Source organism: Lates calcarifer, linkage group LG9 (genome assembly GCF_001640805.2).
Source record: "Lates calcarifer isolate ASB-BC8 linkage group LG9, TLL_Latcal_v3, whole genome shotgun sequence".
Lineage (NCBI taxonomy): Eukaryota > Metazoa > Chordata > Actinopteri > Centropomidae > Lates > Lates calcarifer.
This window is the reverse complement of record NC_066841.1, coordinates 22,551,302-22,572,380: the sequence shown is the minus strand read 5'-3', so window position 1 is coordinate 22,572,380 and position 21,079 is coordinate 22,551,302. Positions and strand designations below refer to the sequence as shown.

Sequence of the window (21,079 nt, the reverse complement as noted above, 5' to 3'; positions counted from 1 at the left end):
AAAAATAATGTGGCAAAGTCAGAATGAAAGGAAACCATATAATGTGGCAGGATAATGTGATCCCTATGGGATAGAGGCTGCCTTAATGTGCCTTAATTACTCTAGTATTAGCTTGTAAAAACACATGTTGGTTTGGGACACTGTAGCTTGCTATGTAGAGAACTGCATACTTAGCAAAAATAATGCAAAATAGGATAGGAGAATTATTCTCTCTGCCCACATAGAGAATTGTCAAAAATCATTTAGATAACAATTTAAAAGTTCAAAGTTTACAAACTTTATAATACCACTTTTTCAGAAACCTTCTTTACATGTTATTTATTCATCATAATTTGTTTTGAGGAAATGATTGTATGAAGTAAGAGGTGTAAACACAACTTGCAGTAATTTCTGGAAAAAGTCTGAATGCATCAAAACATGTAACACTGAATTTTTTTGGGAACGATGAGATAGGTAACATTTCTTGGGATTTGTTCCATGAGGCTACAAGGTCAATCTCATTCTGTGGTAACACTATAGAAGCGTTCAAAAGTTTGTTTTATGAATAAGACACCATGTGGAAAATGATGATAAAATAACTATCCCCAGCACAGTTTCATTTACAGAGAACAGAGTGGTTTCAACAGTAGTTCCAAGTTGAATCCACCTTTTTGAATCTTGTATGGCAAAAAAATATTTATGTTGTTGAGGTGCATGGCTCTGTGGTTGGTAGTGTTTGTGGGTTTGTCCACCACTTTAGTCTAAACTGAATTGTCACAACTTCTGGATGGATTAAGACATTTAGTACAGATGGTGGTACTCAGAGGATACTTCCTAATGACTTTGGTGACCCCCTAACTTCTATTATAATGCCACCACGGAAATTGACATTTATGGTTTTGAGTGTAATGTCTGTAACTGTTACATGGACTGCCATGAAGTTTGGTTCTTATATTCATGTTCCCCTCAGGAAAAACTGTAAAAACCTTGATGATCCTCCAACTTTTCATCTAGACCCAGTACCAGGTCAAATTTAGTATTTAGCTCAAAGCACTACTGTACCTAATCACAGCCTCACAGAGCTGCTAACATGGCTTTAGACTCTAAATCTTATTTTGTAATTGCCACTTTGACTTTGAGTCTGATGTTGTGTATTAGATTCTGATTTGTTTGTTCTTTTGCACAGACATGCCACACTGCATTTGACTGCACTGTTTGTGTATGCAACAAATAAAACCTATCTATACAGACTTTTTAAAGATACACCCCTCCAACACATCTCTACAATCACAAAAAAAAGACGTGTGTTTCTACAGGACAACCAACCTAGTAAAATGTCCAAGTTAAAATTTTTTGCATATCATTATTATTACTTGATGGAGTTATGAATCAAGCACCTCCAGTATTTAAATCAAGCAGCCCATAAAAACTAAGGTGTACAAAGTAGGCTACAGCTGTTACCTTCATGCCATTAAAAGGGAGTATAGATCTAAACTGAATTTGTCAGTTTTAGTTATTGTTAATCTTTCATTGCAAATGTTAAAGCTAAAACTAATTAGATACAATAAGGGATGTGAGAGGGTTAAGATTCAATAAGTGGTTTTGATATGATACCATCAAATATGATACCATGATACCATACAGACATGTGAAGGTCTGGACCCTGATGACCTTAACAACTATCGAGTGATCTCCAACCTTTACTGAGCAAAATCTGGAAAGAGCAGTGGCCACCCAACTCCATCAACATATGTCCAACCATGAGCTCTAAGAACCACCGCAGTAAAACTGCTCTCATCAAAATAACTAATGACGTTCTCACTGCTACTGCTGACTCCATCCTATTTAGCATCCTCCTCCTCCTGGACATTTCTGCAGCCTCTGATACTGTTTCCCACACCATCCTCCTCACCTGCCTATCCAATTACCTTGGCCTCACTGGTTCAGCACTCTCCTGGTTTCAGTCTTTCCTCTCTAACTGAAAAGAGTTTGTCACCATGCAAGATTCCTGCTCCACCCTGCCCAGGTCATCCACAGTGTGCCTCAAGGCTGTGTGCTTGGGCGCCTTCTTTTTACCATCTACATGCTCCACCTTGGTCAGATCATCTGCCATCATGGTCTCTGTTTCCATTCTTATGCTGATGACACACAGCTTTATCTCAGCACCAAACCCTCCACCCAGCTCCCCCCCACAATCACTTGTCAACTGTCTGCATGAAGTTAAAATCTGGATGTCATCTAACCTATTCAAGCTCATCAGTAATAAAACAGAGCTCATGGTTGTGGCCCCCAAGGTCCTGCTCCAGAAGGCTGGAGATCTACTCATTGATAATGACAGCTGCCCCAACTCCCCATCCCTGGAAATCCACAACCTGGGTGTCTTTCTGGACTCCACTCTTTGATTCCTGGCCCATATCAAGTCTGTTACCAAATCAGCAATTTTCCACCTAAAAACATCTCCCCACTTCAGCCATCACTCACTGACTCTGTAGAAGAGACCCTCATCCGTGCCTTCATTACCACCCAACTGGATTACAGCAATGGGGTCCTGATTGGGATTTCCAGCAAAGCCCTGACCAGGCTCCAGTATGTCCAGAACTCAGCTGCTGGGCGTCTTACATGCACAAAGCCCTGGCAGCACATCACCCCACCCTCATCCATCTCCACTGACTCCTGGTTAAGTCATGCATCAGGAATAAAAGAATCTTTTCCTCACCAAAAAGTTCCTCAATCCTGGCCCCTCAATACCTGTCTGACCTCCTTCACACGTACACACAGTCCCGGATGCTGCAATCCTCACACCACCGTACCTTTGGGGACAGAGCCTTCAGTGTGGCAGCCCCCACCTTCTGGAACTTGCTCCCTTCCAAGCTCTGCAATGCCCCATCTCTGGACTCTTTCAAGAAATTCCTCAAAATTCACCTCCAACAAGGCCTACAGCCTTCTTGTTTATTTGTCGTGTCCCGTGTCCTGTTTTTTTTTTTTTTTTTTTTTGGTTTGTTTTTTTCATTTTCTTCTTAGGTTTCTTGAAAGGCGCTATATAAGTTATTATTGTTATTGTTATTGTTATTGTTATTATTATGTGAAATCCTAAGAAGGTATAGAAATGCAACAACTGCAGATGCTCCATGTAAAGGCTCACTGAATGGTATGAATCATATGCTATGACTCTTTCAGTCACCATCTTAACCCAACTGAACAATTATGGAAGAATTTGAAGTGAAGTGCTGGCCAGTACTCTCTACCACCATCATCAAAACACCACATATGGGAATATTCTTCGAAAAAATGCTATCATCCCTCCAGTAAGTTCCACACACGTGGAGAATTTATGACCAGGAGCACTGAAGCTCAAGGCTGAAGGCTCAACAACACCAACAGTTGGTTTTTAGTTTTATCTGTCATCCATCTGTATTTTAGGTAACTATATGTTGGTTTTTGCTTAATCCATGTGCATATAATTATTTTCATACAGCCAATGGAAGGCTGAAATGCAAACAAGGTAGGACTGGCAGATTTAACACAGCAGGGAAAAACAGGACAGCTGTGATCTCACAACAACAATTGCACATGTCCAAAAAACCTATATTCCAGGTGATTGATGTAATCTCTAAGGACAAGTCTGTGCTTACTCAGCTACTGGAACTGCTGCTAAGACATTACAAAACAGCTTGGGTGAATTAGCCAGATTGTGGTCTGAAACTTTAGTCACGAGGAGCTCAGTCACAAGCTTCCCAAAATAGATGATTGATGATGGCTCCTCAGAATATTAGCTCATTTGAATGAGATAATATTCTCAGGATGGCCAGAACACAGCACTACCATTTAAGGGGTTTTCTCCCTGTTTACATATAAATGGCTGGAGTGATGAGTGAAATAGATAAGATAAGATGAGATAAGATGAGATGAGATACAATAAGGTAAGATGAGATAAGATAAGATAAGACAGACAGTAGCAAGAGACAAGAGTGACAAAAATAGAAAAATATAATATTAAAAAAGGCACAGAAGGGTAAAAAATTAAAGTGCAGCAATCAGCATTAAAAGTCTCTGTAATATCTGTATCATGTCACTCTTGTTCTTGCACGTGTTCTGCTTAGTCCACCATGCCATCTTGTTGTACATGGAGAGAGTGAGTAAACCAGATTTTTTTGTTTGGCAGCCTCTGAGGCGCATGAGACTTGTTTATGCTGAATGAGCCAACAAGGCAGTGGACACTGCCAGAACAGCCGTTTTCTGCCATGTTATATAACTCTGAATGATCATCTGACCAGCACGAGGAGAACACCACCAGTCATTGCACACTGATGTGACAGTCCGGATCCCTGACAGTCACATATCATTCAGGTGAATAGCAGCTGAATAGTGAATAAAAGCCTTAAGGGAGATGACTAAAAATGCACATTTTTCATCAGTTATGTTCACACCTGCAGTCTATGTCTGGCTGTGTCGACAGCTACACACTAGTTTCAGTCCACCAGGAAAAAAACTAGAGTGTATAACTACATGCTTGATGCACTTCTAGTTTTTGTAGACTCCTAATGGTGAAAAATAACTGCGTACATTTACTCAAGTACTGCACTTCAGTACAATTCTTAGGCACTTGTACATTGTGTTCCCTTTGCATGCGACTGTATACTTTTGCTTCAATTTCAGAGGTAAATGTTGGTCCATACAAAGCAGCCAGACACTGTATGTGATTAAAAAAGCAAAGCAGCAGTATACTGTATCTCTTTCCATTGTAGTTATATGGATAATCTACATATGTATAACAAATTTTAACAGGTCATAGTTTTTAATCAAATAACATCAAATAACATAAACAAAGTTAAAATTATATTATGAAATTAAATCTAAGACTTTTAAAGGGTTACTCAAGTGATTTAGTGTTACACTTCCATAAAGTTGTGGGATCATGAGACAGGTTAAAAAAGTGTTGAAATTTGAAGCAGTGTAAACATATCAAACATTCTGATCATTTCACACTAACCTGTAGTAATGGAAAAAGTTTAATACAAGATAAACTAATGTGTTACAATGATGAGAAGACTATGTCTTTGTAAGGAAGAAGTATCTTGTAATGATAACAAATGAGATTTTTTTGTAAAGGTGATGGAAACCAAACGTTCACCCATCCAGCCAAACTTGTCTACTACATGTAATAGCTCAGACACATGCTACCCTCCTAAATGATTCACTGGTTTTCTATGTATTGTGACTGCATTACACTCTTAGCACTGAAACTGAAAACTTTCCTTCATTTGCTGCACAATCCCCTCTGGACAGTCCAGTAATAAGCACATAATGACTCTGCCCCTCTATAAAGATTAATACCACCAAACTGTCTGAATCATAATTATACTAAATTGTGAGAGAAGTGAGTAAGAGATGGATATAGATAGACAGACAGAGAGAAAGAGAGAGAGGGAGGGAGAGAGGGAGAGAGAGAGAGAGAGAGAGAGAAAACATCACTTACTATGGTAACCATTACAAACAAATCCCACCATGTGGCTGGCCAGCTTGTGAGACATGAGTCTATGGAAAAAGATCAATGTGTTCATTCCCACGGGACGCTGCTGTAGAATGGCTGACATGTTGCGGCTGTTAGACTGCTATTAGCAGCATCATTAACTTGCTCATGGGATATTTTAGTCAGCTGTCAGCTCCACATGACTTACTCAGGTAAAGAATTAACTGGCCTAACTGGCTGAATGATATGAGCTCATTTATGTAAAAATAAAGAATGTAGTCTCTCTGATTATTAGTTACAGTGAATTGTGAAGCCACCAAACCTCTAAAACAAAGAGATTTTTCTTTGTATTCCCTCAGCTGTGTGTTTCCTCAGACTATGAATTCTTGTAAATCAAACTGAATAAAATCAGAACTCTAATGTAATTACACTCTCTCACACATACAGCAGATTATTAAAGCCATTAACAAGCTATGAAGCAACCAGGTGCTTTTGATCACTGCTCACTTTATGGCATACATGAAACGTTCTGTAGGGTTGTTAAACTACACTGAATTGTTTACGTTAGACCTTATTTTAGAATTTTGACTTATTTACATCATAATGTAAAACTTACTACCTCACAATTATAAGAGCCAAATCTAATAATTATGTGAAAGCTAAGGTTAAGGTGGTTATCAATAATTCTTATTTGAGGAGACAGAGGCTTGAGAGTGCTACTTGGTTAAATTTGCTTCAATCCCTCTGTGGTTTGGGACAGTGAGAGGTATTAATGTCAATGAGTTATGTGGATGGTATTGATCCTGATGAGATAATGCAGATATGCATGTGAGGTTGATATTTCGACAGACGTGACATAAAGTAGTAGTATGCTCCACAATGTTGCTGGTGAGTTCATATATTATAGGCATTATTATATTAACATTGCGCAGGTATCTTAAATCCCTGGGGTTAGTCAGCTGGAAAGCAGACTCTGATCTGCTAAAACAAATCATGCACGGAAGCATGATAAAAATTTTGCAGTGTAATATTGTTTAAGTTTGTAGATCACAGAATACAAAAACAAAACAAAACAGAAAACACTGAACCTGACTCACATCTTGCCACAGCACAATACAACAGCATCACAGAAATCGCAATTGTGACCACCAGCCTGGACAGCTGGCACAAGGCAGGTTGGATCCATGGGTTCAAGCTGGTGACATCAAATTCTGCAGAAATCCAGATTCATCAGACCAGGCTACATGTTTTCAGTCTTCAGCTGTCCAGTTCTGGTGAGCCTGTATCCACTCTGATCTTGGCTGACAGGAGTTGAATCTGACAAGGCCCATCCACCTCAAGGCTTGACATGGCAGGCTAAAACTGCCCTCAGGCCACTGGGCCTGACGGGCTGTCAGCCACTGTTTCTGTCAGCTCCAACCAGTCTGGCCATTCTCGTCTGACCTCTCTCATCAACAAGGTGTTTTCATCTGCAGAACTACTGCTCACTGGAAGTCTTTTTTGTCTAGAGTTTACTCAGAATGAAAAGCAAAGACAGTTGTGCATGAAAATCCTAGGGGATCAGCAGGGTTAAATACTCAGATCAGCCTGCCAGGCACCAACAGTGATTCCACAGTTAAAGTCACAGAGATCACATTTTTCCCCTATTTGAAATTAAATATATAACACAATTCAGTGTGCAAAAAGGGAAGGTGTAGGAATACTTTCTGAAGCTACTGTACATCACCTTACTTTTCTGTCCAAATCTGTTGGAATTGCTGTACCTACAGAAACTCCACTGCGATTGTATGGTGCTGTTACAAGTGTATAATGCTTAAACATTATTTGATCTTTCAGTCATTGTGCTCATGATCATGTAAAGCTGATAGATATCTGTATCTAGATGAAACCATTGCTCATATGCAGGCAGCTGCAGAACACTGTGTTGTCTTTGATGTGGCTCTGGGTTCAACCCTCTTTATTACCCTGACCTATGTGCAGCTCTTGGCTTGCTCTTGCTGTATTACATCAGCTCAGCCCACTCCAAATGACCCTCCGACACAACACAACACAATTAAGGAAAATAAAGGAAGTGGACTGGCCCTCTGCAACATGTCCTCATGGAACTTTTCATTCAGCTCCCACTGCACTGGCCTGTTGGCACAGTTTATAAATGCAGGAGGAAAGCCATTTGTCTGCAGCTTTTAGAGGGTTCAATGCAGTCTCCTCACCTCCATGATGACTTCAGAGGCCACAGAGAGGTGAAGGAAGATGGGTGGAAGATAAGCAGGACATGGAGAAAATCACACTGACAGAGACCAATTTGACCAAACTGTCAGTACAGAAACCTGCAGAAAGCTGGGTCATTATCATTCTACTACGGTCAAAACACTGCACTATATACATGTTACTTATCTAACAGCCTTTCTACTTTATGCTGATTTATTCTTTGTTGTTTTTCAACAGTAGATCATAATGGTATCTTAATCTGATGACATTGTTGGAGTTGCAGACACAGCTCTTGAGTTTAGCTCCCTCTTCTCTAACAGACAGTTTACTGGTACTTTCACATCATCAACTGTTCCCAGAACTGTGATTTCCCGCAAAGCTCTGTTGCATTTGTCTGTCAAACTATTCTTTAAGGTCTACTTTCTTGACACAAGAAACATTTTGTGCTCCTAGCAACTGCAACCTAAAGCCTCTATACTGACAATTATGGACATGGGAATACTGCTGACTCTATGTCATACTGAATATTGAAGTGAAAACAAAGTGGCACTTCAGTCTTATTATTAGGTTATGATTCTCTAAGATTAGCACCAATATTTATGAATCCTAAAACAAAAGTAAATACACACCTGGTATTCCATGAAGTGCAAACCTCTGAATGAGTGTAACTCTACCATGTGTCTTACCTGCCAGGTCTTCTTTAGAAGAAGCGATGCGAGGGGAACTGTTGCCAGGTTCAATCTTCAGAGACAGCCTGCAACACAAATGTCCACTTTAAATTACCTTATTGTTGAAATGTGCTATACAAATAAACTTGTCTTTCCTTGCCTTACTGTCCAGACAAAAATGCACAACACATTCTCTGTGTGATATATCCAACAGAGTTAATTAGCCAGAAAATTATGAAGTAAGTATGGCTCTAAACTTTGTCTTTGAACTGCTAAATTTATTTACCCCAGACAAATAAGGAACAAGCAGAATCAGCCTATAGCGCGTCTAACTGAGCATTACCCAACTGAGCAATGAGGAATACGAATTCGAATCAGACTTTATTGCCAAGTAAGTTTGCACATACAAGGAATTTGTTTTGGTATATTTGTGCTAAAGTGTGCATCTGACAGCAGGCCACGTAACAGCATCTCTTAATTTGTCTTGATGGGTAATTAAATCAGCAGTATAAAGGTGTTGAACTATTGGCTTGGTGGAACCTTCAGATAGACTAATGCTGGTGGTGTACATGATGTGTGTCGAAACAAGTGAACATACTATGTTCTCTGTAGCTTCCACACAAGTGACATCATCATCACAACTGTCAGTGTCAGTTTTCCAAATAGTAGAAATTTGGTCACATTTCCTCTCAAGATGTTTTATCTTTATTAAGTGTTGAGGCTTTTTTTGCCTTTATTTGATGGAATAGTGAAGAGAGACAGGAAATGGGGACAGAGCATTGGGGAGTGACATGCAGTGAAGGTGCAGCTGGATCGGGAGTTGAACCAGGGACTCACTGCTTAGAGCACTAAGGCCCATGTGGTACGCGCCCTAACCTTCAGATATCAGGTCACCCCAAGATGTTTTATCTTTAACATCTGGGAACGTGTAGGAAATACGAATCAAAAATCTAGGCCACATCTTAGATATCATAAATTAGACACACTGTGTATGTGGTCAAGTATTCCAGCATGCATTTTGCATCATCCAGTGGCAATAGCAAATATAGCAATTTTTTTTTGTCTTACAACAAAATAATAATAATAATAATAATGATAATAATAATACAATTAAATAATATATATTATTAAACTTAAAAAAATTAGACTGATATGATCTTGCACTGTGCTGATATCACATATTAAGCTAGCAGATAAAAATGAGTAGCAAAAATAAGGTGCCAGGTTGTACTGTATCTAGTGCTGTATTGTTTCGTATTGTTTTGACATGGTCAAGCAAAGAGACCGAGCCCACTTATAAGATAGGAAGTCTATACCATTTCATACCATTGGTGCAGCTTGTAATGCATCATCTTTGTTACAGAACATCTTTGGTAATGTTGATGTAAGGGACTAAGATACACCCTGGGCTAACAGGGCTACCCACTGCACCACCATGCCGCCCCAGCAATAGCAAATAGTCCTCCCATCCTTGGGAGTCTGGACTCTTGGGTTGAACTTGAACTAAATTCAGTTCCTTGGTTAATGAGATTCTGTCCCTCACCACCACATTTGGAAAGTATTTATTGAAACACTGAGTGGAAGGGACTGTGGGTAAAAAAGTCATTAATTACTGAGAGAAGGTTTGATTGTGTTTATGAATGACTGTTTAAAAGTCCTGACTCCAAAGGAAAATAGCAGTGCCATGCAAACTACATACACAATCTGTCATGTGTAATGTCCTCATTACATCATACAATCAGCCTGGTTTCTTCTGTGCATCTGTTTTTTCTCTCGTCACTGCTGTCATTAGTAATGCTCTGTGACCATCTCATTATCTCACCTCTGGCAACAAGATCAACAGTTTCCAGAGCTGCACAATACACAGGCTTTATTCATTTACCAACTGGCCTGATTCATGTGAGAAACTGTGGACCAGCATTTAAGATTTTTTTTCATATCCCACACTATAGATGTAGTATATGTTTTAGTATGCTTTTGAGTTTACATGTATTATTATGCATCATTTGCAGTGGGTGTGAGTGCAGTAGTGTTAGCTCTGTTTACAAAACGGAGCTGGAATATATTCATCAACAACCATTTATTTGTGACTTAGATGACAAGTTGATGAGAAGAAACTGTCATGTGACCAAATAGCCATACAGCATCGCTGATGAAAAGGAGGTAAGGGTTAACTCAGCCAACCTCAGACAGTGATGGGGAAATGAAATGATGGCAACAGTGAGGCTTGGTCAGAAAAAACAGGTTCAGACCCAGTTCAAATATACATATACAGGAAAAGGTTTTTTATATTGGCTACAGTGAGGACCACATAGCCAGTTATAGTTTCCTCTGGAGGGGTCTGTAGATGGTGAAGCTAAAAATTAGCAGATGAGAGTAAAAAACGGGAACAAAGTAACAATAACAACAGTGACAATAATAACAACAACAACAATAATAATAACTGAAAATAATCAGGGGCTTATTTTCTGACCATAACTCAGCATCATAATTTAACCTCTGTACAGCACCATACCATGCAGGAAAACTGAACATTCTAATTTCTGTGCTACCCTGAGGTGAGTACTGGTCCCAACCTGGCCACCCCTATGAAAACTGCCTTGCTCTGCCACTGACAGAACATTGCTACATTGCTTTAAGAAGGGGGTTTAAGTGAAAAGTCAGTAGCCTGGCATGCTAAAGTTTATCCAATTTAACAGGGAGAGTTAAACATGCTACCCCTGCTTGTCATTGCTGCTAAATGTAGTCTATTTGCAACATTTACTGTTATTAAAATACACAGCAAAAACATTATGAACTTAAGTGAATAGTTATGCAAACTATTATAAACACACACAGTAATATAACATAGTCTACAACACAGTATAGAACAACACTACAACTATCACTCAGTTACAGACTTTTCATGGGAGATCGCCTGATTGCCCAATGCAAGTTACACAGCACAAGAACAGGTGGTCAGGGGCAGAATGGGAATGACACAGGGACCACTCTGCTTATTGCATGTCAGTGTATCGCCAAAATGATTTTGAAGTTGTTATCTTAAGGTTAAAATAGTTGCATAAGTTTGCAACTAAGTCCATGCAACTTGTCGCCACTGTTTATATTTTTCTTTCAGTGGTGTAGACATAGATTCAAATCAACCTTTATGTATACCGCATCAAATTATTTATTACAGAGACCCAAATATTTCCAGCATGAGCAACCACTTGGCAATACTGGCAAGGAAAACTTCCTTTTAAGAGGCAGAAACCTTGAGCAGAAAAGGGCTCTGGTTGGGCGGCCATCTGCCTCGACCAGTTGGGTTGACAGAGAGGGGGAGAGGGAAGAGAGAAATAATAATAATAATAATACTAATGTTGAGCAGGAACATGGCAGCTGTAGATGCCAGGCCTCAGGTCTCAGTTTCTTCTCCTTGTTTCTCTTCCTGGCTCTAAACTGCTCACCACTGTGATGGGTAGCTACACAGGCGACTTGGGGCCAGCGCAACAAGCTGTGAACACACAGCGGACACAGATGTGTTTTTGGCCACGTTTCTTGAAATGCAGAGTTTGTGATAATTTCCTGTGGGTTTGACACTGTTTCCACATTATAAGTAGTCATTTGATCCACTGTTAATATACTGGCCCTGCCAGGCCTTCCAGCATATACAGTACATTAATTCCTTCCTTTGCTTCTACTCGTTGTGGTTGTGGGTAATTCCCATGTGTACCATGATTTCAGTTGTTGTTAACTGCCTCTGTTGACCTGGGGAAGGTTCAGGCATACATGTGTTTCCCTCTGTACACATGGAGTTGCCAGACACCGCACACAGAGCCTCACACTTTTCACCCTAACTCCTTCCCACTAAACAAAAAGATTTCCAATGGCAGCAGTGAGCACTTGACCCCACCTCCCACCAGCTATCACTGCAATATGGGTTTGTTGAGTCAATTTTATCTGAGGTTTAATGTGATCTCAAAACCACAGTTTAGAGCTGAACTGTTCAAAATCAGTTTACTTAATGCGAATCTCGGTTGTTTAGTTCTTCATGCATTTAAATCCAGGTTGCTTTTAGTTGTATCAAGTAAGATCCTATTGATATCCTATTTTTTTCTATGGCTTCATCTTGAGTGGAAACTGTTGGAGCAATTCGAATTCACTGCTTCTCACCAGTGCCTCCATCATGTTAAACATAGCCTGCTGGGCCCAGAGCAACTGTTGATTTAACACATTATTGACTAACAGGGCTGACAACAGGCTCCGAGGACTTGCCTGCACACAAGTTCTGCAGAAAAGCTCCTCTCACACTTCAATTTCAAATGGTTCCCTCAAACTTCACAAACTCTGCTCCCATCAACCCACAGCAACAACAGACAAGTAAAGTTAGCAATTAGCTGGACAACATAGTGGAACATTTAGCAGGTAAAGAGCCAGATATTTTCCTCAGGAGTTTGTGGAGACCAAACCAGAGGTAAGGGAAGAGACTGATCATGCAGACACAAAGACAACTCCATATGCATGATACTTTTGCTCTGTGTCTGCTGGATGTATCTGTCCTAACTTTATAAGGTGATTATATTTCACTGTATCAAAATATCACTATTAGATAAAATAATAACTGTCTTTCACATTTTGCATTGTATTGTAGTTTAACTAGCACAAGTGATAAAATCACAAGCTATTACAAGGAACAGCTGACTGGTGGGAGCTTGAGACAATTACCTCACATTTTAGGGAAGCCAGAGTAAGGAGGACCAGCTTTTCTGGTGACCCTCTTACTGTGTCATTTCTGCTGGTGCTTTATGAATTGCGAGATGAGAACCTTTAAAAAGATGTCACAAACTGCTATCACGGTAACTTGAAATAGAACCTCATCGGGTATTTACAGTTTATCACATTGGTATCACACAATGGTCCCCAGCCTGAGTGCTGGAACCCCCAAAGGGTCCACTGTAAAACCAAACCAAATCCTGTTCATTCTTAATTATCAGGTCACTCAAAAAAAAAGAGAGATCTGACATCATCACATCACTGCCAGGTTTTTAGAAAATTGTATATGTTAAATTTTTATTATTAAATAAAATTTGCTAATATTACACTCATAAACTCATCCATAGATGCCTAAATAGCCGAGCTCCTAAGGACTTGTTGGTATCTCTCGGGGACTCTGAGTCTATGGGGAACGGCAAAGTGCCCTCAATCCTTATTTGGGCAGACAGCTTTTCCTGTCGAGAGAGCAGTCATGGAGTCATGAATGATCTTGTGCTTGTCATTTTCCAGGACCTTTATTGTATCATTGTTTGTAAACAGTTTGAGTCTAGTATGTATGTCTCTATGTGTGTACTTTCTCTATGTGTGTTGCTCTGTATATGTTTTATTGCTTTATGTATTTTATCTGAGGAAAGGCATTGCAAATTAGCCTGAGATGTAAACATTGTGGTGTGTGGCATTGACTCATGTTAAATACTTGTCCTTATACAAATAAATATGAAATAAATTCATAAATCAATAAGAACTAAAAATGTCTAATAATTACATTTATAATCCAAATGAAGGTATATCATTTGAGCATACGTCCATCTAAAACTGCAGTCTGACAAAAAGTGAACATATGAAATGAACAGACAGAAGTATAACCAGAGCCCCAACCCAAAAATCAAGTGCTAAATCCAAAGTCTCACAGCAGACAGCCTGTTTCTGAGGAGAGCATCTGAGATGCTGCCTGAGAAAGTCATCAGTGCCTGCTAGATGGACGAAATCCCTGTGGGTAAAGATAAAAGCAGTTGTCTGTCATTTTAAACCCTGCTTCCTGTCCACTGACCCCTGTCATTTCACGCCTACTTGTTTCCATGTGCTAGAGAAAAGCTTATGTCATGACCAAAGTGGACAGAGTGAATATCTTTATATTCTGGTCATTAGAGGGCTAAAAGAAACTGTGAGGAGTGTCCACAATATAAGGGCTTCATCCTCTGGGGAGCTTGAATATCCACAATAAATTTCTTGATTGTAAATGTTTACTACTGCTTTCACAGTGCCTCTGTGAATCTCTGAGATAAAACTTACTTGAAGTTGTCGTCCTCTACAAACTTCTGAAGTTCCTCTATGTAGCGAACTGACAACAGATACTTCTGGACATGTGGCAGGGTCACAAGATGATCTGAAGAAAGAGAGGTTGAAAGAAGTCACTTAAGATAAAACAACTGATACTCTATATCTGTTTTCAATTATTTTGACTAATAGAAACACAGAAATTAATCAATTTATGCCATTAGAGATTTCTCAGTAATAGCTCAGAAAGTCAGCTTACATGAGACAGGTAGGGTTCCACAAATGTCAGCAAGTACAAGTATGAGTTTCTATGCTATCTATGCTTATATCTATAATAGGCCAGTTTCAATGTTGAGCATAGTGCAGTATAGCACACAAACATTTTGACTAAGCCCTCCCCTGATCTGTGCCTCAACACCATCCTGTCTCTGAGCTCTGCAGAACGTTATTTCTTTCTAGTGGCTTGGTTGTTGCTCTGATATGCACTGCCAGCTGTGAGACCTTATATAGACAGGTGTGTGCCTTTCCCAATCATGTCCAATCAATGCAATTTACCACAGGAAGATTCCCATCAAGGTGTAGAAACATCTCAAAGATGATCAAATTTAAAGAATCATACCAAAGGGTGTAAATACATATGGCAATGTGATATTTCAGTTTTTCCATTTTTCCCAGTTTCTGATTGAAGGGGGCTGAATATTTTCCAAACCCACTGTATGTATAGACTAACACTAATGGTTTATTAAATGCATGTTTATACTCCAGTTAAATTCTGTACATCAACCGTGCAATAACTCCTGTATGAACCTTGCGTTCAGTTTCCATAGGAGATGTGTCTGTAATAAGTGGTAGGTTTGATGCATTTCCACGTGTCAGACAGAATATTAGAAATAGCTCTCAAAATAATGGAATTTAATACAGCAGCACCACTAGAAAGCATGATGGATAGTGTTTCCGCTGGATAATGATGATATTTGTTTCTTACCATAGTTACATGACATCTGCAGGTCGGAGATGACCCTGAGAAGGTTGTTCATCTGATTCGTCCGCTGCTCTGTCTCTATGATACTGTCTGAGGCAGGATAGGCTGAGTCGATGTAGATCATGTCCAACAGGTAGATCCCTGGATGAGACAATACAAGGTGACAAATGTCAAAAAAACTAATATTTCTGCACCGAATCTAATAACTGATTGTGCTGCTGTGGCTAATATCTCAACATCTGACAGCTTTCAAACTAAACTGATACTCAGTGTTGCTCCAGAACAGCACTCATGTTAGGCTGAAAACCTCCAGAAAAAGGATTTTTGATACCATCATTGGATACTGTCTTTTCCTTAGAAAAAAACAGCTCTAACTCTAAAATGCCTCATCTAATTACAACCAAATTTGGCTCATGTGTACAAAAAGAAAAAAAAAGAAAGAGGGATTTGCTTAACATAAACCACTGCCAAACCCAGAAAAGGATGGCTAGAAACATGGTTTCAGTTTTAAAATGTCAAGTGTAAGTAGATAGGTAGGAGCTATATAGAATTGATGCCCCACATTGGAATAATATAGAACTGAGGACTGACCCCATATGGGGATGATGTTAAACCTGAACATTTCTAGACATTTCACAGTGGACCTGTATGTGTGAAGGCAAATGTCACCAGACTTTATGCTGCCAGCTCCCTGGTATAAAGGTTGTGCAATGTCCAAGTAAGCCCATGTGTGAATAGAGGTAGGCAGGTAATAGGTCCAGATAATTCACAGCAAGCGGCTGGGTGTGTTGATGACATTCTCTCCTGATTCTCCAGTCATTATCCAGAGTTCACAATATGTAAACACAGCTATGGTGACATGAGACCCCATGGGTTAGTCTGTTTCCAGGTTGAAGTCCCCGCTGAGAGTGTTGAATTTCTTGGGAAATGCAGTGAGAAACATCTCACAGCAGCAAAGACATGTCCCACAGGGAGTCAGGCATTAGAGAGTTCAGAGGTCATGGCTGCCCCCACCCTGGAGGATGATACAGGAGCACCACAGATACATACACCCAACAGCAGTTTACCTGTTAATGTTCTGCTCAGTACTGCTTCACACACAGGCTCAGATCAACTATGAGGAGAGGGGATGACTAGCAGAGGCAGGAGACAGATAAGCCTGTTACATTCACTTTTGTTGGAAAATATATTGCCCTAGAAATAACTGTGATTTTAAGCCACTGATAGAAAGACAATATAAGAGCATAATAATGCAAGTACACCTTCTCAAAGAGCAATGAATTTTTAATTAAATTATAAAGATAGTCCATCTAGATTCTCAGTGGTTAGGACATTTGTTAACAACAAGTGAAAGTGAAGTTGTATTGCCACTTTTAATTGCCACAGCAAAGTCAGAGTAACTGCTTGTTCACATTACTGGGCTCTGCTCTCACTTGGCTAAAAATGGTCCCACGCTGAAGCTGGAGTGCAACTTTCAAACCAAGTTCATTTTGGTTTCAGTGCAGTTGTTAGGAAAAACACCTATCTCCTCAACTAAGATGTTATCTTCACTTCACCTGGTCCAATGTACCTGTGTGTGTGTGTGGAGGAGCCCCACTCACAGTGACACAGAGATCAGACGAGAGGACAGAGGCAGTGTGACCAGAAATTGGACAGTGGCTGCACTGTCTCCACTGGTCACAACATTGTTTTGCATAGAGACTCCATTCACAAAGTCAAGGTAATCTCATTGTGTACCTGATATTTAAATTAACTTTATATAACAGCTTTATTCATAAATTAACAAGCATGGTAAGATTGTTGTTTATGGAGTATGGAACTGTTACTGAATAATACTGAAGATAACTACCATTCTACTGAGAGCATGGTGTCTCTGTTTTGTGAGCAAGCATGGTTAGTAGAAACTGGCTAGCCATACATGCAAGCTTAGCCCAAATATGAGCCAGTGGCCATATCTGATCTGACATTTGCTCAAAATATCTGTGTGCATGCAATTAACTCCAGATAATAATCTAAACTGTTAAAGTTGTACATTGGCTGCTTGTGGTGACTCCAGATTTGCTTCACATTTTTGGCTGACAAAGCAAATAAAGTCGGTTCAGAGTGCTCTGAGGGATCTCTTGTCCAGAGCAACCAGCGTGAAGTTACTTTGACACTGAGAAATCAATGCCATCCCTCACTATCCGTCTGCAATTTCATTGCTTGAGCAAATTATCAGAGTTGTTACTCAGTTTCAGGACGTTTTCACTAGACAGCTGCTTACACATAATGTCCTGAGACAATGTGAGAAAAATCACATCTCGCCAAAAACATGTGGAAAGTTATGACCTCATCTCTAAATATTAAAAGAACAGAAGTTGAAGTGGAGTGGAAAAACAGCAGGGAGAGCCGTCATTATTAATGATTACACACCAACTTTACAAGACATGTGCAGACTGTGGTACTGCCAACATGTATATGTGTAAAGGCTCAAAAGATAAGGGCTGGGTAAGATAGATAGCAGTTGTGGAAATATTGGGTAGCACCTCAGGCAGTGTTTGAAAGCCCACTACTGTAGTTAGGCTTCTAATGATGAAAGAAACAAGACTCCAAGTCTGAAGCCTCACTACTGGCTTGCTAGGCAATGAATGCAGTGTTCATTACACTTGATAATATCAAGGTGCTGGATGGAATAAACAACTGAACAATGCTCAAAATGTTGTTTCTTATATCTCTACCTAAGTTGCTGACAGGACTACAACTCCTTTCCTAACTCTAGGCTAAAAAGCCTTCCACTCGTACATTTTTCTCCATGCTACACCCATACCCCTTTGAGATATACTGGCTGTCCATGATATCAGCTGTGCTGGCAGCTCCGTTCTAAATATTACATCTGCATAAGACAACACGAAATGCTTAACAAAGTTTTGCCGATTATGTCATCCAGATAGACGCATGAGTGCAGGGTGTAATGTGTTTCAGCTGTGCTCAGTCTACGTGCAGCACAGCTTTGCTTCCTGTCTCTCTGCTTCTCTAACAGACAGCAAAGCCCAGTCACAAAGCATCTACCAACTCACCATACCATTCAGACGGTCATTCTGCCAACACACAGCCAGGGCAAGATTACCAACTGGGCAAAGTGGTAAACTGCTCAAAGGGTCCTGACCTTATTCAGCTTGTTTTTCCTGTCAACAGTTAAAAAATATGGTGGCCATGAGAGGCAAGTGATTCTGGTGATCCACTTTCTAAGTCTGCTCTTAATTGTTTTCTCTCCTGTGTTTATGATTTAAGAACAGGGCATATAATGAAATTGCAATGTACAGTGGGGGTCAATTAGGGCCCAACAACAATTTTTTGCCCTTAGGAGGTTAATCTGGCCATGCGCACAGTATTGGGGGTTGGCGATAAAAATATTTATGCTATATACAGTCATGATAAAAAGAAAGTACTCCCTCTTTGAATTCTATGGTTTTAAATATAACAAAAAGTCATCTGGTCCTTAGCAGGTTTTAAAATTATTTCAATCTAACCTTAGGTGTAAAACAACACACAACAGGTTTCACTGTGTCATTATTTATTGAATGATCTTTCTCACTGTAGAATGATGGACTACTAATGTTTGGAAATGGCCTTATAACCTTTCCCAGGTTGATGGGCAGCAACAGTTGCTTGTCTAAATCACTGCTGATGTGTTCCCTCCTTGGCATTGTGTTAACACAGACCTGGATGCCAGCAAACTGTCAAAACTCCTACAGAAGTGCTCGTGCTTTCTGATGATCAATTAATCAAGGGCATTTGACCAGCAGCACCTGGCTGTTACTTACCCTCTTAATTCCTATGGAAGCAGTAAGGGTGTTCTTAATTTTTCACATACTGCTTCTACATTTTGGCCTTGTTTTTTGTAAATAAATAATGATACAGTGTAATATGTCATGTGTTGTTGTTCTTACCCAATATTAATACGAGCTAAGCACCAGATGATTTTTTATGCGATCCTGATATGTAAAATCATAGAATTCAAAGAGGGCGTACTTTCTGTTTCTCATGACTGTATACTGTATTACTCACGTGGATGCTTGTTTAATATGATGTTGTTTTCTGTGTTTAAAAATGTTTTTGCTTATTTACTGATCCTTTCCTTTTTTAAAGAAATTCATTTTCTTACCAAATGTCTTACTTAATACTTTTGATAGATTTATTTATTGATTCTAACCAATTTCATTGATATTATTTGTATCTATTTCCTGCCACTGAATATAGCTTCAAGTGTGTTTTTATGATACAATGTGGTATGGAGAGCAGACAGACTCGTTGGGGATTCCATCTGGTCTGAGATCTTGTAATTTGTGAACCCCTGTTGCTGATGAGTTATGAAGCATGCAAACCACAATGATTTCAAGATTCCTGATTAAAAGACAACAAGTTATGTAGTGGGGTTAAACAATTAATAGAAATATTATCAAAACTACAATATGGCCAAGTGCAATATCCAAATCACAGGAGCTGCAACTTGGCCTGTAAGAATTATAATCACATGATTGTAATTATTTGAGGTGACTGCAAACATTTTGCGTAATCCCTGGAGGCATTCCCATTCATCTTTCTAAAAACAGCTGATACAAAAAGAAATGTCATATTTCTGTCACTATTTCCACATCAATTTCCACCATGTGATTATTGATTCTTGTCACTGGTATTTCTTTGTATTTGTCAGCAGTAGGCTTCATATATTTGCTATTTGCTGTATATTATACCTTAGTTATTTACTTGCAACTTAACAGACCTACTGATAACTCACTGTTTTTTGTAAATATCTTTGTTTTCAACTGTGTTGAATCATTTGTCAGTTCAACAGTGCACTCAGTACCCTGACTGGCTTATCTGGTCCAGTCACCAGCTGTTTGGAACAGTAAAAATAAAAAAACTCTGAACTTGCTGTGATCATTTTGTTGGTCAACAACTGACAGTTGACAGTCATTAATCTGTGCCCCTCTGCTCCTGTGATCTTGGTTTGAATGAAGGCTGCAGCAGGAGAGATGCCTCACAGCCCACTGCTTTGTCCTGACTACCTGCTGCCTATCTCATGTCGCTCCACTGTAGATCGTTACCAGGCCCATCAGAGCAGGCTGTTTGCATGAATAGGGAAAACAGTGAATGGAGAGTGGTCACAGGCTGGAGCATGTCCTCCTTTATAAAGCACAGGAAGGGAAAAGACATGGAATTGCATGATGTACAAAATCTATTACAAGAGGTCTCAAGAATTTCTCTTTGTCAAAACACATATACAGGAAGGATCATAACAAAGAAAGGAAGAATCATGGCTCTGGTTTAATGCTCTGCTGCACGTGGAAGTGCTCTGAGCCATGTTTCAGCTTTGCATGAAGGCACTTAAATGGGTGCCATACTATTTCCTTTAGGGATTTGAATTGGCATTCATTTTGTTATTGCGATGTAGTGCCTCTTAGTTACTTTGTTCTTTTTTCAAATATGATCTTGACATCTGAGCTGTATTGAGAGGACTGGTGCTGAATCCTGCATTAACTTCTTACTTGTATCTACAATTCGCCTGTTCCCCCTACTCCACAGAGGGACCTGCCCATCCTGATAAGAATACTGTTCATTTGAAGCGGACATAAAACCACCTGAAAATTTCCCTGTAAAAGATTTTGAAACAAAAAAAAAGTACAATCAACATGTGCTTCTCCTCCCACAGGCCAGAGTTTTTCCAAATGTCTGAAAGGATAACCATTTTCCTCACCCACC

At 39.6% G+C, this 21,079-nt stretch overlaps 1 protein-coding gene across 6 annotated transcripts in view; it reads right to left on the bottom strand.

Moving 5' to 3' along the window:
- The window catches only part of LOC108900739 (ras-specific guanine nucleotide-releasing factor RalGPS1), a 109,957-nt gene that overhangs the window by 44,142 nt on the left and 44,736 nt on the right, over positions 1-21,079 (bottom strand). For 2 of the 6 annotated variants that reach the window (XM_051072702.1, XM_051072707.1), the window contains exons 9-11: positions 15,341-15,478; positions 14,371-14,464; positions 8,344-8,411 (exon numbers count right to left, since the gene is read on the bottom strand). The exons of 1 other annotated variant lie outside the window; for it this stretch is intronic. In XM_051072702.1, the coding sequence (XP_050928659.1) occupies positions 8,344-8,411; positions 14,371-14,464; positions 15,341-15,478 (300 nt within the window). The remainder of the gene's footprint in view (positions 1-8,343; positions 8,412-14,370; positions 14,465-15,340; positions 15,479-21,079) is intronic. 3 more of the 6 variants (XM_051072706.1, XM_051072704.1, XM_051072703.1) reach the window with 2 other exon arrangements.